At 49.1% G+C, this 15,244-nt stretch overlaps 1 protein-coding gene across 1 annotated transcript in view; it reads right to left on the reverse strand.

Moving 5' to 3' along the window:
• The window catches only part of NPHP4 (nephrocystin 4), a 126,044-nt gene extending 111,486 nt beyond the window's left edge, over window positions 1-14,558 (reverse strand). Inside the window, exons 1-2 of the mRNA XM_063104717.1 lie at window positions 14,423-14,558; window positions 8,329-8,506 (exon numbers count right to left, since the gene is read on the reverse strand). Coding sequence (XP_062960787.1) covers window positions 8,329-8,463 — 135 coding nt within the window. The 5' untranslated portion in view covers window positions 8,464-8,506; window positions 14,423-14,558. The remainder of the gene's footprint in view (window positions 1-8,328; window positions 8,507-14,422) is intronic.
• Between the last annotated feature and the right edge of the window lie 686 nt (window positions 14,559-15,244).

Raw genomic sequence — 15,244 nt, forward strand, 5'->3', positions numbered from 1 at the left:
CTTTCCCACAGCTGTACTGCTTATAGTAAGTTTTTGTTCTGGCCTTCAGTTCCTTTGTTACTGGCTACAACCAGCAATGCCATAGTTCTTACCTGGTACAAATAGTTCTCTGCTTTCTTCCATCCATTCACTTAACAAACATTAATTAGTCGTCTATCCTGTGTATCTACTCTGTGCCAGGCACTGTTCCAGCACTAGGGATACAACAGGGAACAAAACAGACAAAATCTCTGCCCTTCCAGGGCTTACATGAAGAAAAACAGGGTGAGAGGAGAGACACGTGGGTCTGCTACTTTAGAGAGAATGGTCTGGGAAGGTGCTCTAAGCAGATGACATTCAAGCTGAGAACTAAGAGAAGCATAAGAGCCACAGGGTATCTGGAGAGTGCGCCAGGCAGAAGGAGCAGCAGAATCAAAGGCCCTGGGGCAGCAGAGAGCCTGGGTGCCCAGGGACCAGCAAGACATCTATTACCTTATTTGGCTCTATTTTTTTTTTTTTTTTTTTTTGTCCTTTTTTGTGACGGCACTCAGCCAGTGAGCAAACCGGCCATCCCTATATAGGATCCGAACCCGCGGCAGGAGCGCTGCTGCACTCCCAGCACCGCACTCTCCCAAGTGAGCCACGGGGTCGGCCCCTTATTTGGCTCTATTAACAATATCTTCCTATTTGCTGTATTTTCCCTGCTCTGGCATCTGGGGCCTCACTGATGGGAGAGATTGCCCCTCCGAAGGCTGGCTAGTTCCTAAAGACAGGAAATGGCTTGCCTTCTAGAAACAAAGCAATCCAGGTTGTCCCCCGCCCCTGCACCACTCTCTTCCACTCCAGGAGACAGTACTCCTCTTCCCCAGCATTGGGGCCAAGAACTAGGCAACCAGGGCCTCCCTAGAATCAGAGGCTGCTGAAATTATTCACACTGGCCACTCCTAAGCCTGTGCAGCTGCTTACCCTGCCTCGCCCACTCCTTCCCACAGAAGCCACAATAAAGGCTCTTGCCCACAAGTTCCCCTCAACCCTTTCTGCCTCCTGAGCACCCAGTGCTTCCCCATGAGGCCCTGCATGGCCCAGCCTGCCCCCTCCTCTTGGGAACCGTGAGTAACAAACCATCTTTCAACAGCAGTTGTCTCGTGATCTGTCAGCCTCACCATAGCTGAACAGAAACAAAATCCCAGGGACATTCTAGAACAGAAAGCCCGCATGACTGCAGCAGACAGAGCGAGGGGAGGGGGGGAGCGACAGCAGAGGGGCAGCCAGAGCGCTCACAGAAGCTGGGCTTTTACTCCAAGTAGCACGAGAAGCAGGGCAGATTCCAAGCAAGATGACAGAAACCGATGCAGGATGTTAAGAACATTCCTGCATCCATTCCTCTTTCTTTTTCATTTTTTATTGAAACACAGTTGGTTGTACATATCTGTTGGGTACTGCGCTGAATATCTGCACCTGTGTGCAACATGTGATGCTCACATCAGGATAATTCGTACATCCAACAACACAGAATGTAATCCCTTTTCGTGGCCCTTTACCAATTTCTCATTAACCCCCCGTCCCACCTCTAATAACCTCAGTTCTGTTCTCTCCTTTTGAAAGTTCAACAGATTACTGTGATTGTTGTATCTTTCTTTCTTTCTTTTTTAATCTCATTTCATAGACTTGAACCTGCAGTAACCCTGACTACAGGGACTGGAATTCTCTAAATCTCTCTGGTAGAAGACTCCGTCCCCACTCAGAAAGCTGAAGCTTGTCTCTCTCTTTCCATGTTAATTGCCCAGCACTGCCCAATGAGTGGTTTGTGGAATGTTACAAGGTATTACCCCATAAAATTTTCCAAGTACATCTGAGAAAGAGTGGGCTTAAGGAAAGCCCAAGTTTCTTACAGCTGAAGGCCTCAGATTCTATAACACACTAATGTGCACTGTGACACTCCACGTGAGAAACAGAGCACATACCATCTCCCATAGTTATGTGACTCTTTAACTTCTTTTTTAAGGAACAACTCGTGGGGTTAGTGCCCCAACAAATACATTTTGGGAAACACTATTTTAAAAATCTTATAATTACTTCCTAAATCGCTCCTATTTTAAAGTTCTTGATTTATACATTTTAGATGTATTCTTTTATTTAACAGTATTATGGTAAATATTAAAGAAAAAAAAATCATTGCAGCTGTTATGTGGAGCCCAGAATGTGGGGGGCAGCAGCAGAAGTGGGGGCCAGTCAGGAGGCTGCTGCCACCACCCAGGCCAGATGACAGGGGCAGCGCAGGGGGTGACGGGAAGGGCACACTATGTGAACGTGGTGGTGAGCGGACATGGAACATAGGGCAGAGAAGTAGGAAGGATCGGGTGACCAGCACTCCCTGTCTGCCCGGCCTCCCCAGGTCTAGCACTGTACATCCACATCCCCAATGAAGGATGACAGCACATCTTCTGCTGGAGCAGCTGGGAGAGAGGTGGTGTCATTTACAGAGACAGGAAGATGGGGCAGAGCAGGTCTGGGGAGGAATCCAAATTCAGTTTCAATCATCACGTTGACCAGGCCTGCCCACCCAATCTGTGTCAAAGGCTTGCCTCTACCACCCCTCTGCACACAGCCCCTTGCCCCTCCACTTGCTTGGTACATGCACCTGTCACCCATCACCTCTGGGACTGCTCAGGGCTCCACCATCAGCCTCCCCGCCTCCCCACTATCCTCTCAGAAGGTGATTACCAGCCAGGACCCGGTAACTCCCAAATCTCTATTGCTGGCTTGGACGTCTTCCCAGAACACCAGACCCTAACACCCTTTCCACCTCTAGACTACTTTGTAACCAATTCTATTCAGGTAAGTTTCTAGAGCTGATCCACCCCCACCCCACTGAGAGCTCTGTGAGGTCAGGATATGGGGCAGAGTCAGCTTTGTGTCCCCTGTACAGTTCCAAACATATAAGGGGCACTCAGCAAATATCAAATTGAATTGAAACAGCCATCCCAAAGAAATGAAATCAGTGTTCATGATAAAATTAAACAAAAAAAGTAAATGCAACAAGAGAAACATACTAAAATGATTAATAAAATGCCCTAAGTTCAAAATAAGCACATAATATTCTTAGCCCAACACCTTTCACAGGGAGGGTTGCTATTACCTACAGATATCAATTCTCAAAACAACTAAAATTGTACAAACTTGTAAGACTTTATTTTTAACATCGATTTCCAACCTTATCTTTTAAACAGCATATTTTGATTGATTTTTATATGTAAAACCAACTTTGCATTACTGCAGTGAACCCCACTTTGATGTTGATATATTACCTTTTATACATATTGCTGGATTTGATGACTTCATATTTTAAGGATTTTTGTGTTAATGTTCATGAGGGATACCAGTCTGTACTTTCCTTGTAGCATCCTTGACTGGTTGGAGTATCAGAGTTATGGTGGCCTCAAAAAATGAGTTGGGAGGCTTCCGGTCAAGATGGCGGAATAGACGGTCCCCAGCATCACTCTCTCCCACAAATCAACCAATTTACAACTATAAAAATGTAACAACAGCCACGCTGGGGCCACTAGAGCTCAGGGGAAGAGGAGGAGAGACCTAGGGAGTGCATGAAGGCAGGAGAAGCCATGATAAGAGAAAGAAAAAACTGCTCCAACCATTTCACGCCACGGCCACTTTAAGGCTGGAGCTGCTGAGAGCACAGAGCAGGAGCCAGCAAAAGCTGCAGCTGTGCCCTTCGGATGGAGTTGCTTGGAGGTGGCAGGGGAGAAGAGGGACTTGGTGGCCCCCAGGCCAGCAAGACCAGTAATAGGGTTCCTGTGGATCCACACAGGAGCAAGGAGCCAGAACAACTGAAAAAAAGGAGCCATTCAGAGGCCAGAGAGTCATTGCAAGGGACAGGCACATAGCCCATCCCACGGGAAGTGTTTGCAGCAGAGGCAGTGGGGGAGATGGGCCCACTGGGGGAACACTGGGGCACAGCAAGGACAGCTGATCTTCCCCCCAGTCAGTGCAGGACCACTCAGAGGAGACTGGTCAAGAATATAGAATTGCAAGGGGTGCAGTTTGATGAAAAGACTCAGGCCCAGATCAGAGTTTCTATATAACTCAGGAGCACCGGGTCTCTGGAGAGCCAGAAGTACCTGTAAAGTCAACCATTACAACCTGAGCTTCACAAAAAGCCTTCCCTAAGGAATCAGCAGCAAAGCAGCAATTTAGCTCAACCACAGAGCTCAAGTACTAGCCCCAAAGGAAGTTCCCCCATCTTAGAAGTAAGTAAAGAACAAAAAATTAGTTCCAGCCCAGACACACCGCCAGCACCTCAGGGCCTGTCCAGGGACCTGAGGTATGGAGCCAGGGACTGGACCCCCCTCCCACGACCTGGCACACCATCAAGACCAAGGAGCATGCCAAAAACATCACCTCCATGTGGGTGGCCCACTGCAGCCACCACGATAGCCATGGCTGCTGCAAAAGCGGCTAGACATCACAACCAACATGCAAATGACCCGCCAGCCACTCAAGTGCATTGACACAAGGAGAGGATGTCTCTTTCCACAAAGCCCATTTCAGAGTGACAGAAGAAGCAGCTGCGCTATGATAATATTGGGGGACCTGATCACATCTCTCAGCATTGGACAGATCATCTAGGCAACAAATCAACAGAGTAACCATTACTCTTTCAGAAGGAGAGAAGAAATCTAGGGCAATTAGGGCAGGGAGGGAGAGGGGGATGGGGAGAGATTGGACAAAGGCATAAAGAATAATTACAATTTGTAACAATATATATGCTAGTAATATTGATTTAATCAACATATCTCAACCCCAAATATATGTACAGTCAATTATGATTCAGTAAAAACTTAAAAGAAAAAAAAAACCTCACAAAAAAATAAATAAATATGAGCTGGGAGGCATTGGCTCCTCCTCTATTTTCTGACAGAGTTTTTCTAGAATTAGTATTATTTCTTCCTTTAATATTTGATAAAATTCAACACTGTATTTTTAATGTCTGCAGGACATGTAGTAGTGCTTCTTCTTTCATTCCTAATATGACTAATCTGTGTTTTCTGGGGTTTTTTCTCTTGATCAGTCTTGCTAAGAGTTCATCAATTTTATTAACTTTTCAAAGAACCAACTCCCAGCTTTGCTGACTTTATTATCTGTCCTTTATTTTATTGATTTCTGCTCATATATTTACCATTTCCTCTTTTTTATTTACTTTGTATTTAATTTGTTCTTTTTATCTAGGTTCTTAAGGAGGAAGCAGAGGTCACTGATTTTATACTTTTCCTCTTTTCTAACATAGTCATATAAAGCTATAAATTTCCCTCAAAGGACCATATTAGCTATATCCCACGAATTTTTATATATTCTTCCATTACTCAGTTCAAATTATTTTCTATTTCCCTACTAATTCTTCTTTGAACCATGAGTTTAGCAGTATGTCAATTTCCTACTATTTGAGGATTTTCTAGGTCTCCTATTGTTTATCTCTAGTTTAATATCACAGGAGTCAGTGAACATACTCTATAATTTCAATACTTTTAAATTTATTGAGACATTTTTATGGCCCAGGATATGGTTTATGTTAGAGAATGTTCCGTGTGCACTTGAGAAGAATATGGATCCTATTTTTGTTGGGGGTAGTGTTTCAGAGATGTCAAGGTGGTTGTTCGGATCTTCCAAACCCTCATTTTTTCTTTTTTTTTTTTTTTTTTGGTCTATTTGTTCTATCAATTATTGAGAGAGGAGAGTTAAAAGTCTCCAACTATCACTGTGAACCTGAATACAGTTTCCTTTAGCTCTATTCAATTTTGTTTCATGTATTTGGAAGTCTTGTCATTGGGTGCTGTGCACAAAAAAGAAGTTATCAAAGCAGACCTGTTATGGTTAGAAAGGTTACTGGGCTGGGCCGGCCTGTGGCTCACTCGGGAGAGTGCGGTGCTGATAACACCAAGGCCCCGGGTTCGGATCCCATATACGGATGGCCGGTTCGCTCACTGGCTGAGCATGGTGCTGACAACACCGGGTCAAGGGTTAAGATCCCCTTACCGGTCATCTTTTAGAAAATTTAAAAAAAAAAAAAAAAAAAAAAAGAAAGGTTACTGGGCTGCCCTCAGCTGGAGTCTGGGACTTAGATTTCAGGAGGGGTCCTACCTCCTAACTCATAACAGCAGCTCACTGTGCCTAAACTGCTTATACAGTGGTTTATGCTAAACATCTGCCTCCCCTCTGGGAGTCTGGAATTTTGGTACATGACACACATTTCACACGTGCTGTTACAACTCATTGCTGGGGGAATTAAATGCATCCCGTGTAACTGCTGGGAGAGGACCCTTGGAAGCCCATGCCCACTTGCCCTGAACTTCCCCCCATATGCCTCTTCCCTTTGCTGAGCTTGCTCTGTATCCTTTCACTGTAACAAACCTTAGCTGTAAGTACAACACATGCTGAGTCTTGTGAGTCACTTAGAGAATCTTAGAACCTGGGAGGTGGTCTTGGGGGCCCCCAACACAGATGCATACACATTTAGTCTTCTTGATTATCACTATCTTTATGAAACACCCCTTTATCTCTGGTAATACTCTTCACCTTAAAATCTATTTTGTCTGATATTAATATAGCCACAAAGCTTTCTTATGCTTAGCATTTACATGATACCTTTTTCTATCTTTTTACTTTTAACCTGTTTATTTCTCTGTTTAAAGTGTACTTTTTTGTAAACAAAATATAATTGGGTCTTAAATGATAACTTTTAACTTATGACTCTGGATCAGAAATCCCACTTGCAGGAATTACTCTACAGACAAATGTGAGCATGAAAAATGATGTGAATGTGGCTATTCACTGTAGCAGTGTCTAACAGAAAAGACTGGAAAAGTCCACATGTTCATCAGTAAGGACCTAGCTAAATAAATGACGGTTCATCCACACAAAGAAATATCAGGTAGTCTCAAGAAAGGACAAGAAAATACTCCATGTAATAACATGAACAATCTATAAGACATACTATTGAGAATTTTTTTTAAAAAGCAAGGTGCAGAGCAGAATATAGTAAGCTACCATTTAAATTTCTAAAAAGGAAAAATACATACAGATGTATTTATTTGTTGTATTTGTCTAGAATTTCTAGAAAGCTGTCCAAAAACAGGTAACACTGCCTGTATCTAGGGTGTGGTACACTAGGTGCCTTGGGCACACTGTGGAATAATTCTCTTTAATGTGTGAATTACCTTTTCAAAAAAAATAAAATGGGGGAAAAAATAAGATTTCATTTGTAAAGTTTCTAGTAAAGAGAAAACAACTATCAATTTTCTCGTGAGCTCCTGGAGGACAGGGGCAGCTGAAGCCAGTCTCAGTAGGCTGGAATCCCAGCCGACCACCCAGAGCTGGTCACCTTGGGCACCCGATGTCACTGCTCTCAGGTTCTGTTCCTCTTCTGTGGAACAGGGGTAATGATGGTACCAACTTCACAGGGCTGTTGCAAGCATTAAGTGAATTAATACAAGTAGAATGCTAGGAAGTAAAGCTATAAAAGTGGTAGCCATCACAGCACCTAGCACAGTGGCAAACATGCAGCAGGTGCCCAAAGAGCTTGAAATTGAATGATGTAGGGTATTAGTGATTTAGTAATAGTAAATCATTCACAGACCCAGCACTCCAACAATGCGGAATGTATGCAAATATCACTCTGCAAGCTGCAGAGGAAGGCACGGTCTTGCCAAGCCAAACCCTATAAGAAGCCACATATTTACACTGGCAGGGCTGAATCCTTCTCATTAATTCCCACAGGCTGCTGGGCCTCAGGAGCACCATCCAATTACGTGGGCATTCTGTGGGCAGCAGCACAGAACACTAGCCTCTCCAGCAGGTTCCCTGTCAACTGAAGGGCACAGATGGACACAGAGCCATAGGGCTTGAGCCTAGTATGCAAAAAGCCATGGTATATCTGAGCACAAGGTTCTGATAAGCCATGGACAAGATACCAGGATGCCCAGAGCTCTGCCCCCCATAGCACTCACTGCCAGGCTAAGAGCAGGCCACACTGAGCCATGCAAAGGCCTCCCCGCCCAGAAATAACCTAGGAAATCAGCTTGCCTGGGTTTTTTAATTGCTCCACTGTGGGCAGAAAGAAACCCTTACCCAGTGTCAAAAGTGCTGACCAAGTCACTGAATCAAATATTCTCTTTGCTGATGGGTCATTTTCTCTCTGAATACTGCCAAGCCCCAAGGAAATGGATATGGTGGTAAGACTCAAGTAAATAAGTGAAAATCAGCATGTTAACTGGAAACCTCATCTCAGCCAAGAGCAGTAACAACGTGCATTTAACAATAAATAGCAAATTTCATTACCTGTTTAATTAGCGGTCCCTCAAGCCACTTCAGGACACACTGAAATGCTGTTGATTCCTTCGAAAGCTGGCGTGCCCTCTGTGGGTGGGGAGGGACAAGTACGTTTTGTGCAAAGATCCTGTGCCAGTCATTCATTCTGCCGTCTGAAGGTCACTTGGGCCTCCAGGATTACCTGCACCTTTGAGTTCAAATGAAGAAAAAAGTTGTAAGGGCCACAGTGCTCAGAGCAATTTTGAAAGTTTCTTGCCTCCCACTAAATCCGAAAGGAACCTCCATCCCCAAAACCCTTACACTGCAATCACACCTTCCAAATCCCAGTGCAGCAGACTGTGTGGCTAGCTGGCACCCATGCTGCCTTCCCCTGGTAAATGTGCCCATCTCGCTCTAGAGTATCCCACCCCGACCCCCGCCACAGGACAACCAGAGTGTGTCTATCCAAGCCTTGGTCACTATTTTAGGGATGGGCACATGGAGGGCTGCTTTGTACAGTCATGTAGGTCGAGCACCAGGAGCAAGCAGCAGCTGAAATCCAGCCCTAGTGTGGGTCTGTTGTGGAGGGGACCCAGGAGGTGTGAGGGAGGGAAATAGAGCCCTTGGAGCAGAGAGGTCATCAGCCTGAAGCTGCCAGGGGCCTGCCAGGGAGCAGCAACCTCAAGACACACATTGACAAAAAAAGCAGAGAGCAAAGCAGGAACAAGAGCCAGTGGGCCTGGGTGTCACCATTAGAGCCCCAGCTCAAAGGCACCCTAAAGCTTGTCACCCCAGGACAGTTCAGCTGCAGGAACAAAGTCTCTTGTTGCTAAAGCCAGTCTGGGACAGGTTCTGAGTGTTACTGGCTTCTTAGTGACCAGGACCATTACAGATGTTATTTGACCCCTTCAGCCAGACAAGGATCTGAACCTTCTCTAGACTTCTCTTCAGCTGACACAGAATCTTAAGATCATGGCCTTGATAACAGGCTGAATTCCATACACTAAAACAGCAAGCAAGGAGAAGCAGGTTTGCTCTTCTAAGACAGCAGTCCTCTAAGTGCGGTCCCCAAACCCCTGAGGTTCAACAAGATCCTGTTGGGGCTCCACGAGGTCAAAACCATTTCATAATACCCAGATGTTGTCTTCCTCGCCGTGCTGATGCCTGCGCTGAGGGAGAGAAGGCAACAGTGGGTAAAGCCACTTGGGCCCCCACGCAACCCGAGGCATCAGCACCTCACTGTGCTGACCGTCACTGTGTTCTCCACTCACAGTAAAAACATCAGCTTCATTTAAGACATCTTTGTTGAAGCCCTGAAAACTACTCATTTTATTACATCTCCACCCTTGAGTATTTAATAGTCTGTGATGAAATGGGCATTTCTGGGGCAAGCTCAAGGGCAATGGTCACCCCAGGGAAGCCCTGCTGTAACTGTGTGTGGGTCAGGTGTGTCCCCCCAAGTTCATCTACTGGAAACTTGACCCCCATTGTAATAGTGTTAAAAGGGTGGGAAATCGGATCATGGTATCTGAAAGGTGGGCCTTTGAGAGGTGATTGGATTGTGAGGACGGTGCCCTCATGGATGGATGGATTGATCCACTCATGGAGTAACAGGCTTGGTTCTGACGGCTTTAAAAGGAGAGCGAGTGAGCAGGTCAGCTCTCTCCTTCACATCCTTCACAGCCCATGCTCACCATGTGACACAATGGTCACCCTGGGACCCTGTAGAGTCCCACACAAAAGACCCTCACCGAATGTGCCCCCTGGACTGTGAACTTCTCAGCCTTCGAAACTGTAAGAAATAAATTTCCTTTCTTCATATACTACTCAGTTTCAGGTATTCTGTCATAAGCTACAGAAACAGACTAATACAGACTGGGTTGAGAGCCAGACTTGCTTTTTTCCTTCATCAACATCATTTTTACTAAAAAGAACCAAAAAGAGACAAGCTATGGTTATTCAGACTTGGGTACTTGGCAGATATTTACTCAAACATGAATGAAATGAGCCTGTCCCTTCAAGGAAAACTATAATCAAAATGGAGTTTTCAAGCCAAACTAAGATGTAAGAACATCTGTATCCTCCACGATGAGCCTCACAACTTCGTACTTCTTCAAGACTTTCCTGATGAGACGAGCAGTGACATAATAAACGTGATCTACTAAAACTGTATGATTTAACGTGCCGATATTTGGAAGGTCTACATAACTCAGCCAACCAGCATTTTCCAAATGAACACTGTATGGTGGTACAAGATCCTGTAAGAGCAGATCAAAGTGCAGCCAGGCCAAAGGACTTCAATGTCACGGAGTGTGAAAGGCCCACTGACACGGAAGGAGACTCCACATTGGAACAAATCGTTAAGCAACTTCTGTTTGCGGAGTTTAGGTGTAGCATCAAAGGATATCCACAATTGTCTAAGAGACAATTATCTGGATGAGGATGATTTCCTTCAAATACATCAACCAACATATCCCAACAGACTGAACACAGAAGCAGACAGGAGGGTCCAGCTGTCTTCTATTAAGTCAGACATTAAAGATATTAGCAAAAATGCAAAACAATTCCACTCTAATTTTTTTGTTTTGGAAAATATAGTTGGTTTTCTTAAAAAATGTTTTTATGCTAACATGAATTAATACTATTTTTAGCACTTCTCAGTTTTAATTTCTAGTACAGTAAACATCAGTAGATATAACTCACATCAACAAAAGTTCCTCAGGATCTTCAGTAGTTTTTTAAAGGGTAAAGGAGTCTGAGGCCAAAAGGTTTGAGAAGGGCTCTTCCACAGGCCAAATCGTCCACACTCACAAATGTGGGAAATGGACAGGACAGGACTGGCTAGCTTCAGACCCCCAGGGGCCTGGCCAGTGTCCTACCCTCACCTGGAATGTACCCACCACAGGCCAGGCACATCCCTAAGGGGTCCAGAGCCAGCATGTTACCATGTCAATATGGCAATGTTGGTTTTGTCTTTTGTTCTTTGTGGGTTAGCTTTGTCTGCTCAATATCCCTTGTTCTGTGGAAGGACCCTCACCCAATTCCACGTGTGGAGGGAGGGCTGCCCCCCCAATTCCAGCCAGGGGCCTGCAGTGATTGATTCAAAGAGGAACAATGACCTATACTGAGCCATCAAAGTTTTCCCTGGGAGACTGGAACCCAGGCTATCTCTCCTCCAACACCCAGAGCCCCAGGGACCACCCAGCCACCACAGCCTAGGGGAGGCTCAATTTGGACTTTTGGAACCGAACTGGACAAGAATGAATTTGTGTTATTTAAAGCCACCAGTGTGTGGTACTTTGTTACAGCTGCCACAGGAAACCATACAGTTGTCCACAACCTATACACAGAGGAGGTCTGACCGACAGCTCAAGGGCCACCTCCTCCGGTGGGCTTCCTGGGCATTCCCAGGGGTCCAGCCCCTGAGCTCACACAGTCTCTGTGCTTCCTTCGGCCACAGCACTTGTCATCTTTCTCATGCTGACCTGCTCACTGGCCTACTCCTTGGAAAAGAGAGCTTTACTCCTCCTGTGTCCTTGGACCAGCTCGCCATCAGAACTCAATAAATATTCATAAAACAAATTGAAGTTTCAGTAACATTGACCCTCAAGCTTTTTTGTTTTCCCGTGGACCTTCAGTATAAGCTTGAGAATGCATGCCATGATGGACCCAGACCAGCGTTTCTAGAAAGGAAGTCTCCCTGCATGGATGCCCTAGAAGGCACCCACTCTGCCCACTCTCCTCACTTGCCCCAGATTCCTGACCCAGGCTCCTTCCTCTTCCTGGGCAACCGCAGGACGCAGTGCCACATCTGGCTGGTAGATGCTGCTGAAGAACACACAAGAGCCAGTCCACGCTCACAGAGGGCTCAGTTACCCTCAACTGTCCCCTACTGTACAAGCAGCACACACACTGGGGAGAAAGGCATCCCCTCTGAAAGGACCTGCCACCCATATTGAAATACTGAGGCTAGAAAGTGGAGGCAGGACAGCAACAGTCTGAGGGGGCCATGGAGGGAGAGGCGACACCTGGGACCCTGAGGGTGGGAGTCCAGGCAGCCACAGGACTTCCCTTCCCTGTGCCTCACAGAATGGCCTTCCAGACACTCTCCCATCTGACTCTCCCTCCTCTCCACTGCGACTCTCACCCTTGCATCAGCCTTTAGGCACCAAATCAAATGCCACCTCCTCAGAGTGAGTGCCCCATCCCCACCTCCCGCTGCTTCCCCCCCCCCCCCCCCACTAACTCTCTTACAGGAGAGTCACCACTCCACACTAGGGCTACATGTTTACTGACGACCTGCCAGGCTGTGAGCTCTGCACAGACAGGGCTGGGTCCAAGCAAAAGTCTTTTAATGACTGATTAAAGAGGAATGCCACAGAGGAAGGGCAGAAGGGACCTGAGGGCCAGATGAGCAACAGAAAGAGAAAACTGGGAGAGTTCCATGCTTTGGACCCCAGAAAAGGATACAATAGGCTCTTCAGGGGAAAAAAAAGAGGAAAATGCACAAGCTTTTACTGAGCCCGTTGTGAGCCAGGCACTCACAAACAGCTGCACATTTATCATTCCAACAACTCTGTAAGGTATCATTATCCCCATCTTAGAGATGAGCAAACTGAGACTCAGAGAAGTTCAACAACCAGTCCAAAGTCATAGAGCTAGTCGTGACTCATCAGAAGCCACTAATAACCCTTCCCATCAAGGAGGCCCGAGAGGGTAACAGGGACAGCACTGGAGGAACCCTGGGTCGGAGGTAATCCTCTTTCCTCTCTGCCTTCGAGAAAGACATGTGCCCTCCCGCCTGTTTCCAGTCTGTAAAATAAGGGCCGTGAAGTCTCCTTGATCTTTGCTTCCGTAGATCTATTCAACAAATTCCTACTAAGCACTTATTGTGTTCCAGTACGTAGAAGACTGCCAGATGCCCTGTATTCAAGAACCTAAAAGCCCCGTCGGGGGCAAGACAAGAGGGCAAGTGTGAGCAGCACACAGGACACCAGCCTGACCCAGCCTCCTTTTTTGCGGGGCTGGGGGGGGACCAGGAAGGCTAAAGAGGTAAGCTGGGCTGAAGTCCCACAAACAGTGGTTCCCAAGGAAAGGGAGGGGCAGGAGGTGCTGTCAGGCTCAGGGAAGCCTCCTTCCCAGAAGTAAAGGAGATGTGGGATGCCTGAGACCCAGCCTCCTTGGGGAGCTTTTGGGGGAGTAGGTGAAGGTCGGACTAAGCACTGCCTGGAATTCTCGAGAGTTTGCCACGAATGCTGAGCCCTGGAGAAAGGGTCCTGAACACAGCAGCACAGGAGAGCGAGGCCAGGACAGAACACAGATAACCACCCAAAAAGACACAGGGGTGACCGACGGAAGCCGCACAGAGGAGCTGTAAGGGGACCTGGGTTAGGACCGGAGCACCGCCCAAAGTCACCTGAAACGATCCTTTTCCCGACTGCACACGTGAGTGAGGCCCGACTTCTTTCCCGGGCTGCAAAAACGAACGCACGGGACGCGAGCGCACGGGACCGGAGCGCACGGGACGAGAGCGCAAGGGACGCGAGCCCGCGGACTCCCACGAGGCCAGACCCTAAGGACAGCGCGGGCGGAGGGCAGCCGGGGGCCAGGGGGCTGCACGCGGGAGGCGAGGGCCGGGGCGGCCCCGGGGCAGAGTCGCGTAGCCGCCCCGGCCCTCGCAGGAGCCGGCCGCCAGGCCACAGGGCAGGGCCGCGGAGCGCGCCCGCGGGGAGAAAGGCGCGGACCAGGCCGGCGCGGACACCGAGGGCCGGCCCAGGGCGGCGCAGTCGGTCGCACGGCGCGTGCCAGGCGGGAGCTACAAGGCCCGAGGACAGCGGGCAGCGGGTGACCCGAGGACCCGCGACGCCCAACGAACCCCGGCGGCCCGGGCCGCACCAAGTGTCACCGGGGGTGGGGGGGTGCTGACTGACTCGGTACAGTCCCGCGCCGCGCTCCGCCGCCGCGCCCCACGGGCACCGGGTCTCCATGCAGGGGCCGGACTAACCTCCCCACCCCCGGGCCCCAAGGCCCCGGCCAGCTCTGCGGCCACCCGCACCCTTAGGCCGCGTCCAACCTCCCCCGCGGCGTCAGCGAACATGGTCCCGCCCGCCGCGGGCCGCGTTACCTAGGAGACGGCCGGCCGAGGGCGACTAGGCCCGCGCTTTCAAGAAGTCCCCCCACCCGGACCCAGAGGCTCGGCGGCCGATGCCCAGCGGAGCCGCACGCCTCGCGGGCTCAGGACCGGCCGAGGGGAGCGCCAGTCCGAGGCCACCCGCGAAAGGAGCCACGGAACGTGGCGCGCCGCTCGCTCAGGCCGGAGCCGGCTACGTCACCTCTGTCGTCAGCGCCGTGGGGCCAATCCGAGCGTAAGTCGACGGGCTCCGCTCCGCGGGAGCCAACCAATCGGCGCGGCGGCGGGCCCGTCCTTATTTGCATGGCCGGCCGTCTCTCAGGCAATGGGAACGTGACTGGCGTGAACGACAGCCAATGAGAAGCTGGCAGAGGCGTGGCCCCGGGCGTCCCACGAGGTGAAGATGCTGCGGGCGGAACCTGCCCGAGCGAGCGGGATTCGGGGGCGCTAAAGTCGCAGGGACAGGGCGGGAAGGAAGATCCGGAGCGGGGCGCAGGATCCGGAGCTGGAGCCCCCAGGTGAGTGCAGGGGGAGACCCCGGCGGGCCGCTCTTTCCGAGGACCTGCGCCGGGAGAGCGGCGGCGGGGACCGGCGAGGCCCGCGCGGCGACAGGCACCGCGTCCCTGCTCCATCTCCTCGTCCCCAGCCCTGCGTCCCTGCCCCCGCCTCCGTTCTCACCTCCTCTCCAGCCTCCTCACCTCCGTCTCCGTCACCTCCCTCCCCCCATCCCATCCTCGCTTTCCTTCCCGCGTGTCATCCCGCCTGACCTTTCAGCGCACGTCCCCGACCCCTGCCCAACTTCATCTCCTTCACCCC

The sequence above is a fragment of the Cynocephalus volans genome, chromosome 8 (genome assembly GCF_027409185.1).
Source record: "Cynocephalus volans isolate mCynVol1 chromosome 8, mCynVol1.pri, whole genome shotgun sequence".
NCBI lineage: Eukaryota > Metazoa > Chordata > Mammalia > Dermoptera > Cynocephalidae > Cynocephalus > Cynocephalus volans.